This window comes from Falco naumanni, chromosome 7 (genome assembly GCF_017639655.2).
Source record: "Falco naumanni isolate bFalNau1 chromosome 7, bFalNau1.pat, whole genome shotgun sequence".
Classification (NCBI taxonomy): domain Eukaryota; kingdom Metazoa; phylum Chordata; class Aves; order Falconiformes; family Falconidae; genus Falco; species Falco naumanni.
In genome coordinates, this window is record NC_054060.1 from 38654669 (window position 1) to 38668755 (window position 14087).

Here is a 14087-nt window from a genome sequence, read left to right on the forward strand (position 1 = left end):
CTAGCCAGCAAGTGTAACGCTTTTCAGAGAAAAGCAAATGATTTAGATTGTCCGGTTGCATTAATTTCATGAAGCCATTGGATAAAAACAGTGTCACTCATGTCCCCATAGATTGCCTGTCCCCGGCTCGCTGTGCTCCCTAGGTGGGCAATGCCTAGGCAGTCCTCTTCAGAGAAATCTCTGGGTGCAGAGAAAATGCCAGGCACACCTTAACACACCTGGAAGAACCAGGGCACGAGTCCTGGCTGGAAATAGCTCGTTTGCATTTTTTTTTTTTTTTCTTTTCCCATGTAAGGGAGATGAGATGTTTTCCCTTCTCCTATTTTGTGTAGCTTGATCTCTCCTTCTTAAAAAAAAAGAAATTAATTTTAAATAAATACTTGGGAGGAAACACCTTCCTCTCCTCAAGTCCAGCTACCAACAAACAGCAATAAAACCACAGAGTTAAATTCAAATAATGTGAAGCGACTCATTTGAAACCCACAGACACAAGTGGAGTCAGAACTTTAGATTGAGACTGGCCTAAATTGCCCCATTGGTATTAAAGGACTCCTTAAACAGCCCAAGATCTTGGCTGTTGTATTAACCAGGCATGACCTGATGCGTTATGGGCTGGACTTGCAGGCTTTTTTCTCTTTCCCTTTGTGGGTTTTAAATCTCTCCTGTAATGTTACTTGAATGTAGGTTTTTAATGGCTTAATTGAGTTGTCAATAGGAAGCCTTTTATTTTTTTTTTAATGCCAAGTAAAAAAAAAATGCAAATCGACATGGATAAAATGCATTTGAAGACCTTTTCAGTATTTTGTTTTTCATTCTTTTATGTCTGTTTTCCACGTCCTGAGTAAGAGGATGTAATATAGCTTCTGCATTGTTGGGTGTATGGCTGGTCTCATGCTTGATGATTTATTAAGCTCAAATCAGAAATAGAGTCGAGGAAAAAAAATCTTTTGATAGTTTGAAACCCAATTACTACTGATCACGAGGGCTCGGCATACCAAGAAAACGAAAAGCTGATTTTCGGTAATGTGACGACTGCCAAAATATGAAGGAATACCAGATGTTGTTTTAAAAAAGTGCCATTGCAGAGTCCTTGGAAAGAGAGAGTGAGCGAGTGTAAGTGAATAGGCATATGTGGATTTAACTAATATTCAGATGAAGTGTAGAACTGAAAAGAAAGAATTCACAACAGTTTAGCTGTTCAAACCTTCTTCATGTTTCCACAGACGCCTGGTCAGGACCCTTATCAAATGCAGCACTTTTGCTACATTTTCTGAAGAACACAATTTAAATCACTGGCAAAAAAAAAAAAAAAATCCTCACATAAAAAAGATAATAAAGTTGAGTTCGGTGCTTTTCTTTTTATTTGTTACATATATATAAATGCCAAAATTCAGCCTTTTTCGTTTAAGAGACAGACTTTAATCTGAAGGCTTTACAGGAATGTTAGGTGAAACTAGTAACAAGCATTTTCCTTACAACCCTTGGTTCAGTTCCTGTTTTTGTGTTGTCTTTTCCAGCTCTTTGTCCCATCTCCCGCGTGTGTATCTGCATGCCTGTGTGTGCCTCTCTGTATGGGTTTTTTTAATATTTTGACACACTGCTCCCCCTTAATAGGAATTCTTCCTACAAATAGCGTGCACATTTCTAAAGGACCCTTTTCACAGTCTTTTTCTTTTGGCTCTAAAATGATGTATATGTAATTGGTAATTAAAGGTGCAAGCTTTCTTCAATATAAACAATATTGCTCAATGTTAGATCATTAAAGGGAAGTGCAGAACTAAATAATTACCTTTTGCATCGTGACACACTGTTCGCAGGCATCTGCTCCCCTCCCAGCAGTCCCTGTTCAGCGCGGGGTTATGGCTGCATTTTCACTAAAGCAAGGAGGCATCTTTTCATGATATAAATTGGTGAATTAATCATGTAGTATTGTCTTCAAACTCCTTTTAAGCTTAGATTAAGGGGTAAAAGGTAATTCATAGTTTTCAGAATGAGTATTTTGCTGTGTATTTGGTAAGCTTGGTGTGAGTTAGGAAAAGGAAGCCTTCCCGTGCCCATCATCTGCTCCAGCAGGATGGTTCATGCCTGAGCACTTTTCTGAGGTCCCTGTCCTTTTCTGCTGTCACTGGTGCTGCTGCTGCTCTCTGCTTTGCTGTTAGTGAAGTCTGATGAAACTTGCAATACAGCTGGTAGATACACCCATCAATTATTCATTCTGGAAGGCAAAAATGGGGGCAATTCTTTTTCTAAACTGCCTTTTTCAAGGTTCAACCATTTTTGTTGCCAGGTAATACATTTCACCTTCTACCTCTTATCTCTTTCCTATGCGTGTTTGTTTTTTGTATTTTTTTTCTTCTTCAATTTGCTGAAGAGTGGGACAAAATTCCTTTTGTTTTTCAGCCAGGATGAGAATTCAGATCTGGATTATAACATCTGTTTATCTCTGTCTTACTTCTTTGAGATATTTGTGTGACTTGCTTTCCCCAGGAAACACATAAGCAAACTGTGCAGGCTAGTAGTGAACATTTTTCCTCCTATTCCTTTAATCCTGATTCGATTAGAGGTCTCACTCACTGATTTACATACTGTTAGTTCCTCTGTTTTGTTCAGCCCAAATCCTATAGTCCTTGCAGAGGCAAAACAGCCTTAGGCAAAAGTCAGTGGTAATTTTGCCTGAGTAAAGACCAAGGTTTGTATGATTTGGCAGTTACACAGCAGAACAAGAGAAAACAAACCAAAAAACACGTTTTGCCCCAGAAATGGATTGTGATCCATAATTATTTTATAATGTAAGAATTATCTTCTAAATACCCATTAAAAACACACTGTGTTTTATTAATTGTGAAATTAGAAGTTATGTATTTCTTAGAAACTGATGCAGGTCACTCAGAAATGCTTTCCCAGTCTTTGGGGGTAATGGTATGAAATCCATCAGGTCTGTGGGCAAGATTTAAACAAAAAACTTTTATGAACCTATATAACAACTGCAGGGTTATTTGACATCAGGAAAGTAGAGTGGAAGATTTCAGGCTCAGCCAATATTCCCAGTATGTTAAATAAGTGCCTCATTCTCTTTCCCACTGTACGCACTTCTGAAACCCCTTAACTTCGCATGAGACTGTATCTTCCTTACCTTACTCTTGCAAATAGTTTGCTGTGATTCATGCTAATGGGTGGTCATTTAACCTTGGCAGTATCTTTGTGATGGGACAAGGTGGTACTAGTTTTGTATGCCACAGGGAGCCTGATCCTGTTTGTTTGGAGGACACAAGCTTTTCCCCTCTCTCTGAAATAGGAGGAGGGATTTGGGTGCATGAGCTTTGCTGGATGGGGCCTTGGCCAGATGGCTGAGAGACGTGGTGGGAATGAGAAGGTGGGATAAAAAGAGAGGAACTATTTCAGAAAGTGACTTGGGGCTTGAACATTTGCAAAATGGCTCTTTGCTGATATCCTTGCAGCGCTGGCAGCAGTGGGAAGGAGCTGTCAGGAAAGCTATGCCAGGTCAGCCTTTCCATTTTGTTTCAGGCAGGCTTGTTTGCGAAATATATTGAAATCATTCTGGGAGAGCGGAAAAGCTGAAAAATAAAAGAAAGATCTAATCAGGCTTGCCTTCTTTGGGGGTTGGGGGGAGGCTGGGCCTCTCGTGATGCATCCTTCAGAGTCTGTGAACATTCAAAGCAATCTCTTTCTCTTCTCCCCTCGCCCCTTTCCTCCCTCTTTCTCCTTGTCCATGTAAAGCAGAGGCTGACCATGTGGAACCGGCACTCGCCGACGAGGATGAGAGCCTGGCAATAGCAGAGCCGGGTGGCATCAGCATCGCCGCAGGCGGGACAGACCCCGACTTGTTAACCTGTGGACAGTGTCAGATGAACTTCCCGCTGGGAGACATCTTGGTTTTTATAGAGCACAAGAGAAAACAGTGCAATGGCACTGGTGGTGCCTGCTATGAAAAGAGCATGGATAAGAGCAGCCCTCCCCCCTCCTCACGCGCCGAGCTCAGGAAAGTGTCAGAGCCAGTGGAAATCGGGATCCAAGTCACACCCGATGAAGAAGACCGTCTTCTCACGCCTACAAAAGGAATTTGCCCCAAGCAGGAGAACATTGCAGGTACAGCATGTTTTACACTCAATCAACTGCCTAGGTAATCTTTTAAGGAGAGCCCTCTAGAAAGTGCCATGAAACAGAGGCTTCAGTCACAGGTCTTTATAGGAGCCATCAGTCTGGAGGATCCTCATGGCTCTTCAGGGCTTAGCAGGGCTGTCCACCCCACATGTAAATCCATGTAGCTATCTGTGCAGGGCCAGCTCCTGGAGAAAGCGGCCTTTCAGTCCCCTAGGAGGGCCAAGGGGCAGCCTGTACATGTAGGAAAAAGCAGAAGGTTTGGGTCAGAAACCATTTCAGGAGCATCCTTAAGCAGGTTGCAGTGGTGGAGGGATAGGGGACTTTAGTAAAATGCTCAGTTCAGTCCAGTTCAGATACCCTTTGTCACATGCAGACCTACTGGGAAGGACCAAATCCTGATCCCACTGACGTCAGTGGAAAAATCTTCTTCCAACTGACTGCAGTGGAAAGAAGTTGTGTGGGCTAAAGCTGGGGTTAAGTCCTTGCTTGTTCCTTCTGCTGGGACAGATGTCAGCTTCCTGGTCTGCATTACTTCCTGGGCCACCTCTCCTGGGTCTCTGCAGGTGGCTGGAGTCGGGTGGGCTACACCTGCATTCACGTGCGTGCCTCAAACGGGTCTTTTGAATGAGGAGACAAGAGCACGGGCTGGCCTGGGTAAAGCAAATTGCAGGCATTTCTAAAATTCTCCTACGTGGTGCAGTTCACATTTACTCAGCGGACCTCCCGGCTCAGAGGTGGGCAGGTGGGCAATGGTATCTGCCTGGGCGAGCTGCTGTGCAGCGGTTCCTGCAGAGCGCCTGGCATGGGGCCGCTTCCGCTGTGCAGGGCGTTTCTCCCCTCTGCAGCGGCATGTTCCTCTGCAGCAGTGAAAGGAAGGCTCTGCTCCGTGCTAGTGAGTGGGGGTTTTATGTTACACAGCAGGGTCTCCCCTCAAACAGGCCTTTTTTGTTCAAATCGACTGTATCCCATACAGGAGACCAGTAGCAATTTGTCTTTGCTGCCACTGTCCTGATTTCTCTAGGAACTGTCCTATGGGATTAGATCTGACAGTCTAGGATATTGCCTGTAGTAGGGATGTCCCCATGACAGGATCCCCAAGACCTGTAAGAAGCTCCTATCCTTACAGTTGAAGCTTTAGAGAGTCCTGCTTTTAGCATTGGAGGTCTCTGAGTCAGTCCCCAGCACCTCTGATGGGCTTGGCCATCATATAAGTGAGGATGCGAACTTTGAACTGCTGCAGTCTTCAAATCTCCAGGTGATCTGCCTCTTAGGAGAGGGCATATGCCGCTCATTGACTACTGTGTTGTCTTCTAGGAATCCTTTTTTGGGTGCAGTCACCGTCTTGGCATGGGGCAGCCGGTAGCTTTGGGGGCAGCCTGTGCTCTAGTGTTGTATGCAACCCTGCTGTAAGGCCTGACCCCGTCATTTCCTCATTCTTTTTCAGCTTTCCCCATCCCTTTGCAGTTGTGAATGCATTTCTTGGCAGAGATGACTACCTCATGGAGTAGCAGCTCTGAGGGCTAGATTTCCTTCCCATTTGGTGGGAGCAGAGAAATATTAAAGACCTTCTCGGCCAGTCTGCTGAAGGTCTCCTGGATGGTGCTGAGCACTGTCAACAGCTGTTGATCTCTGTGCGAGCTGATGGTGCTCAGCCCCTTGCAGAAAGTGCCCAGTGCTTAGTAAGGTTGGTCCAGGAGACCTATGCTGTAGTTGTAGTCCAGATCTTATCTTTTACTAATCTGTACCCAAGGTCAGTCCGTAAATACCTCAACTGCCGTACCAAGCCCACAGGGTGCTGTCCCATCCCAGCATCTGGGGGTCAGCATCGATATAACAAATGCTTTTGCCATGCAGAAAATCTGCTGAGGGAAGGGGTGAAGGGGATGTTCACATGTGGAAAAAGCATAGAAAAAAAAATTAAAAGCCAATCTGGAGCACCTAATCTCTTTCAGACTCAACTGAATATCAAATGAAACTATGTCGGAAAGATTTTGAATCAAGAGAAATAAAAGGGTTTATCATTTGATTGGCATTTTCTCAGCAGTGCACAGAGATAGGGACATCCACTAAATAGTGCAGTAATAATGCTTTCTCAATTAGGAGCCCAGCTCCGAGATAAAAAGGTGCAGTGTCCTTCCATATTTTTTTTAATAGCAGCGGATAGTTTTCAATAGTAGGATAAAAGCCTCACATTACAGCCATGGAGGGTAGCCATGAAAAACCCACAGAAGTCATTCACTGGAAAGGCTTTAGTGGGATATACCAAACCCCTTATTTATATTTCAATAGAAAGGCTTTCTGCATTAGCCAAGAAAATCAGAATCTGCATTTAACATTAAAGGTATTTCCCAGTGAGCGGCTGTAGAGCATTGTTGTTAGATTTGTTAAAAAAAGAGACTAAATACGATTTCATAAAAGGGAAACTTAATCTCTAAGGCAGCTTTCTCCCACCCCGCCACCCCCTCTCTTTATTTTTTTTTTTTTTTGGTAATAATGCAACAGCCTACAGTATTTTTACTTTATATGTGACGAAAGATATTCTTAGCCTTTCTGTACTGCGACAGGAAGAATGAATTTCTTTATTCCACCAAGAAATATGTAAAATAATCCCTTAGAAGTATGGGGAGATATGTTTGTTCAAAGCATTTAAAATGTTATTTTAATCAAAGGCACAAAACACTCTACATGCTGTGTCAGCTAAAGGAGACCATTACATTTTAACAGCAAATCATGCTCTTTTTTTTCCCCCTCCTAGCCAGCACCCGCCCCACTCTGAAACTAACTTTTTTTTTATTAAATAAAAAGGCGAAAAAGATTAAAGAATAAAAAAATTCAGTGGCTCAAATGTATAAAGTAATTTAATATGGTGGAAGCATTAATTATTTTAGCTTAATTGAATTCTGAGGACTGCAGTAGTTGCATTTTTGTAGACAAGCTCTGTTTATTATTTCTTTGTGTAGATTAACAGTAAAGGAAACATAGATAACTTTCAGTTATTTATTGTAAAATAAATGTGTCAATTCATGTGTAAAGCAAGCTGTTCAAAGATAATTGAGTCTTTATATTTGAAGAGGGAAGCCAGAAATCACCCACTCGCCACTCGGGCTCCCTGAAATATGCTGCCACCGCTGCTGCCCTCAAATAGGTTTCAGCTCCTCTCCTTGATCTTGTGTTATTTTTGTAGACCTTCTTATTTGGTCGAAATTATTTGTGTGGCCTTCTGTGGTGTGACTAAGCTGCCAAACCTTACAGCTTCCCATGGCTGAGTGCAGTGAGGGTACATCAGGTGCTGAGGTTGGCTCTGCCATTGCACCCCTCTTCCCTCTGGCTGTGAGGAGGTGGGGAGCATTCACTCTGGTGCAGGCTGCACCGCAGTACTGAGGTCTTTCCTCCTCTCTTCCTTTTTACCTTTCTTTCTTTCTTTCTTTCTTTCTTTCTTTCTTTCTTTCTTTCTTTCTTTCTTTCTTTCTTTCTTTCTTTCTTTCTTTCTTTCTTTCTTTCTTTCTTTCTTTCTTTCTTTCTTTCTTTCTTTCTTTCTTTCTTTCTTTCTTTCTTTCTTTCTTTCTTTCTTTCTTTCTTTCTTTCTTTCTTTCTTTCTTTTCTTTCTTTTCTTTCTTTTCTTTCTTTTCTTTCTTTTCTTTCTTTTCTTTCTTTTCTTTCTTTTCTTTCTTTCTTTCTTTCTTTTCTTTCTTTCTTTCTTTCTCTTTCTTTCTTTCCTTCTTTCTTTCTTTTTTCTCTTTCCTTCTTTCCTTCTTTCTTGGTAACTCTGCTTGCTCTGGTCACTGAATGCCTCCTGACCACGCAACAGACCTTGTGCCACTTGGAGGGAGACAGGTAATGTTCAGGAGTCTGCAAGAATTTGCATACACACAGTGCACATCTCCAACTGACATTTCTAGGTATCAGTAGAGACAAAGGCAACTTTATCTCCACAGTCAGCCTTTAAGGACCTTCTGATAATGAAATCTGTCATTTTCCCTGACTGGTAACTTGCAAATCCAAGCTTTTCAAGGTGCTTTCATTTAGTTATCACTGTCCGTAAGGTGCGTGGTAACATGTTAGCTGGCACTTGGAGGACGTGACCTGCTTAGGAGCAGTCTGTCCTGTGAAGTTGTTTTGTTTTGTTTTGTTTTTTTTTTTCCAAATTGGCTGACCTGTTTGAAAATCAGTTCTGCCTCTTGTACAGAGGGTGTGATAGTATCAAACAGATGTACCAGATTGTCGCACAGCAAAACACAGCCAGGCCAATGAGTTGGCTAGGAGTTATCAGTCACTGCTTCTTTCACTTTACCGCTGGCAGATATTTTGGAAAAATTTAGACCACTGTTTTATTTTATACCTCTGTCTTTCATATTTATCAGATCTTGGGCATAACTAGGTGACCTGTCCTGGCTGAAGAAGGCCCCAGGGCGGTGGCTCCTGCTGTCCTTTGATGGTATCTCCTGTCCTCCTCATGGCGCTGCTGGGCTTGCGGGCCACCAAGCTGTTTAGCAGGATTCTCTGAAACAATCCAGATTAAAGAAAAACTACTGAACAGCTTGTTTTTAATTCTGGATGGTTTCAGAAAACCCCAGCAGAGAGTAGGGAGACTCTGTGGGGCAGGCACCTCTTGGACCAGACCTTCTCCAGCTTCACTGGCTGGTCTGCACATTTGGGGTAGCATACCCTTGCAGACAGGTAACCACAGCAGCAGCAGAGGTTCATTAAGACAGTGTAGTTAATTTCTGCAAAGATGGTGCCAGGAAAGAGGAGGGGGTTGATCTGAATTCCTTATTCATCCCATCCCAGCCGCCAGTACTGGGCTCTATATATTATGTACTTGAACTAGATGTGCATCGTGAAAAAAGGCTCCCTGTCAGAGGTAGGATTTAACTGCAACCCCTGCTCCATGAATGTTCATTTCAGGCTTTTGAATGGTAAAACTGCCAGTGAGAGAAACTAAATAACTCGTATGTGCTGGAAGCCAGAGATAAACACCGCTGCAGGTTGCCATGAAATAGGCTATTTGATATATTTAGAATTGTTATTTTTCTCCAAATTAAGATTAGTTAAATCCGTGTGTGTTGTGTGAGTGATTGTTAACTCAATGACATGGATTATCCTTTTTTCAAATCATGACAGCTAATTATTATTGCTGTCTACCCTGAGACATTCACTTACAATGTACCATTATGGACCCGCGCACCCATATTAACTGTAGGACTCAGACAGCCATCGTGATGCCTTCACACGTGAGGGGAGGAAAACATGAACTGAAACAACCTGAGGCCTGTGGCAGCGATGTTGGGCAGGTTGGGGAGTGGTGTCCTGAGCAGCACAGAGCTGGTGCGGAGCTTGGGGCCATCCCCCTTCCCAGGCCGCCATGGCACCTCCCCAGGGCAGTGGGTCTCACAGGAGTGACTTGTTTAAGGCAGGCCAGGAAAAACACGGTGTGAAGAGGCTTCCAGAAGAGTGTAGTAACAGTGCCTGAGAAACTTGAGTTGCAGCTGCAATCCTTTTCGTGAGGCTTTTCCAGGTTTGTTTCTTCCCTCACGTCTGCCAGGCTTTCCCTGAGCATGGAGGAGTTACCAGGCCTCCTCCTCCTCCTCCTCCTCTGCTGCTTCATCAAGTATTTAGCAATGTGTTTTGCTAATCGGTGTTGTGGAGGGGACACACACCCCCACCCCCCCACCCCACCCCCCCGAGTGCCAGCTGCCGCTCCCCTGGGAGCTGGGTTAAGGAGCAAGCCTCCTGCCCCTGGGGACCTCACCGAGGGCCTGACTTGGTTCGTGAGGAGAAAACCAAACCGGGTGATCTCACCCAGAGCCCTGCTGGCACCTGGAGCAGGGCAGGGGGGATGTCGAGGGAGCCTGGCTCTCCTCTGGGGACAGGACATCCCCTGCCAATGGCTGAGGCCTGTGGTGGCAGCTGCCCTCCCCTGGTTCACTGTGGCTTCAAGCATGACAAGGGGCTGCTGAAATACTAAGGGCTTAAAGTTTTAAGGCTGCCGGTGAGGCCAGGTGGAGACCAGTGTGGGGGTCTCCAGGGGACATGATCCCTCACTTTGGGGGATCCTAAGAAGGAGTGGTGTGGAGGGTGCCCAGGGGTGGCTTGGCAGCCGCCTGTTGTCAGCGTGCCCCTGCAGCTTGGCAGGGAGGATGGCCGGGCTGCGGCTGTGTCTCCCGCCAAGGCAGCGGTAAGGACCCTGCTAATCCTGGCGGGAGTTAAAGGTGAGAAACCTGCCGATTACAAAACATTTTCTTCCCCTTGCTTGAACTCCACCACACCCATGTGGCCCAGCTCCAGTGCCCTCTGCTCAGCCCCAGCCCAGGGGCCACCGGCTGCCCTCTCCCTGCCACCATCTCAGCTCACCCCCAGCCGTGTCCTGCCCAGGATCTGACATTGCCAGGCACCGAGGCTCTACCAGTGTCAACTATGAAATGAAAAAAAAACCAAGCTAAAAACACCGCTGAAGAATATTATGCCCTTGATCCTCCCTGCCGGTTTTAGCTTTTTGTTTTGTTCCTTTTACCATCCTGTTTTTCAAAGTTATGTTCAGCACCCTGTGTGCGGTTAGGAACCCCGCCAGGCGGGGAAGGCAGGTGTCGGTGCTGGAGGGGCAGCAGGGGGTCCGGTTCACCCCGCTCTGCCCCATTTCCACCTGGAGTAACTCCCCTGAAACTGGCTGTGCCATGCCGGATTGATTGGGCGGCACAAGCGGGGACCTGCCCCTGAATGCACAGGGCACTGAACTGCAAAATGGGAGCTCTCTGCTGTTATTTTGTCTCTCTCTAATCTCTCTTAGTTATAGTCATCTTTGGTTTTATGTGTGACAATGCTAGGTAAAACCTTTTTGGCAGAAGTGCCGTTTTGCAGGCTGATGAGAGGGGATTTAAGGTGGTTGTTCAGTGCATGTGGCCATGTTGCTCTGGGGTGGATGTGCATCGGGAGTCACTCTTTAAGAGCAAAACTTGCTTGCTTGCACTGGCTTGGCACTTCTCTTACCCTCTTTTAATTCAGTGGAAGGACTCTGGACTTACTCAGAGGTACAGCTTGGTAAAAATGTCACCCAACAAAGTGGTTTTTTGTCTTTATTTAGTCCCTCTTGTGAAATTACTTGGACCATGTGTGGAAGACCAGAAACCATCTGTGTATCTCCGATTACTGTTAGCATGGAAAGATTGGTAGAGTTTTTAGGCAACACTAATGATACATGATGAAAAGGCACTGGTCAGCCAGTCATTACTTCTTTTTCTTAACAACTTTGCAAGCAGCTGTTAGGAGCAAAGTAAAAATAGTGCCCAACCATCCTACAGACTGCTTTGGCATTTGTCTGGATGTGACTAATAGCAATGGGCTTGTGCTTAGTGGAGTATTGACTGCAAGAAAGGAGTCTGTGTGCATTCGCAGGGGAATTTTGCGCTGGGATGTAGCTGAAGGAGAGCCAGTTGCGTGCAAGTATTACAAAAGAGAAAAACACCCATATAGACAGAAAAAGTTGCTGTTCCTCTCTGATGGTGAATAAATACATAAAGGCACAGAAATTGTTGCTTTGCTTCAGCAGGACAGAAGTGCTGCTGTAGCATGAGGCTGCCTCCTCCCTTCATGTCTTTTCCATAGATTGTTTTTCTTTTTCAGCCCGTGTTTGAACTGTGCTGCCTATACACACAGTGACCAAATCGGCTGTGACATAAAGGTTGAACCTTTCTAGGTTTTTTTGGAGATTGGAACATTTTTCTATCATAACTGGAGAAAAAAACCCCTGTGAAGTAATCATACTTTTTGTACAAGAAAGGCTTGGATTTCTATGTCATGTCGCATAACTTCAAAGGGCATAGATTTGGGGCTGAGTTTCAGTGCTGGCTTTGGTGGCCAAGTGGGAAGATGGGAGCCCGGAGGGTGAGAAATAGAGGAGAGAGGCCAGGTACAGAAATAAAACTGTGTTTCTCAGCAGACAACCCTGGAAGCCTGGAGAAACTGGTTAGCTTCTGACTTGGGAGACACGCACACTCGCTCGGACAAGAGCATCTTTTTCAGCATGGTTCCTTCTCCCTGTTCCCTCCCACCCTCCAAATGGTAACTGGTGGGCTGTGCAGTAGAAATGTTATAAAAAAAAAAAAAAAAGAAGAAAAAGTGGGTGGGTGGGGTATCTAGGGATTTGGTGTCTAAGCTCAGGAGTTAAGCCGGAAATCCCAGAGATGTAATGAAAACAAAACGGACTTTTCACTCGCGCTGTGGCATTCTGGCAGTGAGAACGCTTTCGTGAGCCAATGTTTTCATTGTAGGTTTTCTCGAGAGAAGTAGTGGAAACGAATCGTTAACCCCTTAACAGGAATGAATGTGGTTGCTGCAGCCGGGAGAGCCGTCTTGGCTCCTAGTTGCCATGTTGCAGAGCTTGGGGGTGTGTGTATGTTTGTGTGTAGTGGGGAAGGTGGGGTAGATACTGCTTGTAAGGAGTTTAATAATCTTAATAGCAGATGTGAAGTGGTTACTTAGCGGTTGTTGTTTTTTCCTCTTTGCATGTATGCCTTTGCAGAAAGATTTGAGCATGATCAGCATAAACCACGGTTAAGTCCAACAGCTCTTAAACTTGCTCTTTCTTCTGGTGTTTGGTAGCGTATTTCTTGAGCGAGAAAACGGGGACACTGCTCTCCGGTCTCTCGGTAGGGTCATAAAAGCTGCAGATGGAAAAGACCTACCAAGTAGCAGATCCCTGTTTTCCTGGAAAGTGGAAGTACAGGATATGTGTGTGTCGCAGTCATGTTAAGTATATAGCTTTAAATGTCCAGCAGCCTTGGACAGCATTCAGCATTACAGGAGTAAGCCCCTTCATCAAAAACAAGAGTCTAGGGAGGAAGGGAGGTAGGAGTGATTAATCTAATTTACCTTAACAGCCACTTTCGGTGAAGAGATTGTGTATCTCTGTCCCCCATGCTCTGATCAGGCTGCATTTTATTTTGATATTTTATTTCACCTTTTGATCACGGCTGGCACTTACCATATTTCTCTCTCCACTCTCTCATTAGGCTATTTTATCTGCATGTATTCTTGCAAGCGGTATAGAGCATCAGCCCTCTGCTCTAGCTAAAGAGTATCTCATCTACCCTTTAGCATCTCTGAAGAGCAATTAAAGTCATTATATACCTTCTTCCAGCTGCCCTAGATCCTCTGGTCCAGCCCTGGCATGCAGGTTTGGGACTCTTGGTGCTGTGCAGACTTTGGACATAATTGCATAGCTGCTGCAAGGGGCTGTGTCCCTGCAGCTGACCTAGCTCAGCGCGTCTGGCTTCTGAATAGATGTTTGCCTTCTTTCTTCCCACTTTGACAGCTCCCCCCTCTGCACTCCAGCCCCTCACTCTGCCCCAGCCCACTCCTTGTCTGCTTACTCTGGGAAAGCACTGCGGCGGCAAGGTATTTGTGGCTGAAACTGCCTTAGCAATGAGCAGAGGCTGAGGAGAGCGTTGGTTCTCCCGCACCCCCCTGTTTGAAGAGGGGAAAAATAGGAAATGAAAGAGATGCTGCTGAATAAATGATGGTTCTACATGTTTTTTTATACTACGCTGCTTTCACAATGGTCATTTAAACAAGGTGGAGTGCTGGGGGAGGAGAGAACAAGACGAGATGGCAGACAGGGATTAAACAGTCTTCTTTTAAGACATTTACTATTTTGAGAGTCTAACCTGTAGCCAGCTAATGTAACTGTAAAAGTTTCCTTTGAATTATTGGCAAGGCACCCTGAAGTCTTCTATTACAGCTGATGTACTTGTGTGCAGGCAAAATCCAGATTTGAATTTAGCACCTACTTGTTTTATTTTCTTTATTAAACAACTCCTGGCTCATTTTTTCCTTTCAATACTTGCTTTTCGTTTCCCGTTTTCTAGAGTGCCTTATTACTAGCTCATAAAAAGAGTTAGAAGCTGAAGGGAAGTTTCCTGAGCAAGAAGGAATTTTTTTTTGGCCTTTTTTTTTTTTTTCCCTTCCCCCTA

General features: G+C 44.7%; 1 protein-coding gene across 4 annotated transcripts in view; it reads left to right on the forward strand.

Moving 5' to 3' along the window:
- BCL11B (BAF chromatin remodeling complex subunit BCL11B) overlaps positions 1 to 14087 on the forward strand; it is a 91467-nt gene that overhangs the window by 10428 nt on the left and 66952 nt on the right. For 2 of the 4 annotated variants that reach the window (XM_040602242.1, XM_040602244.1), the window contains exon 2: positions 3739 to 4107. In XM_040602242.1, the coding sequence (XP_040458176.1) occupies positions 3739 to 4107 (369 nt within the window). The remainder of the gene's footprint in view (positions 1 to 3738; positions 4108 to 14087) is intronic. The other 2 variants (XM_040602243.1, XM_040602245.1) reach the window with 1 other exon arrangement.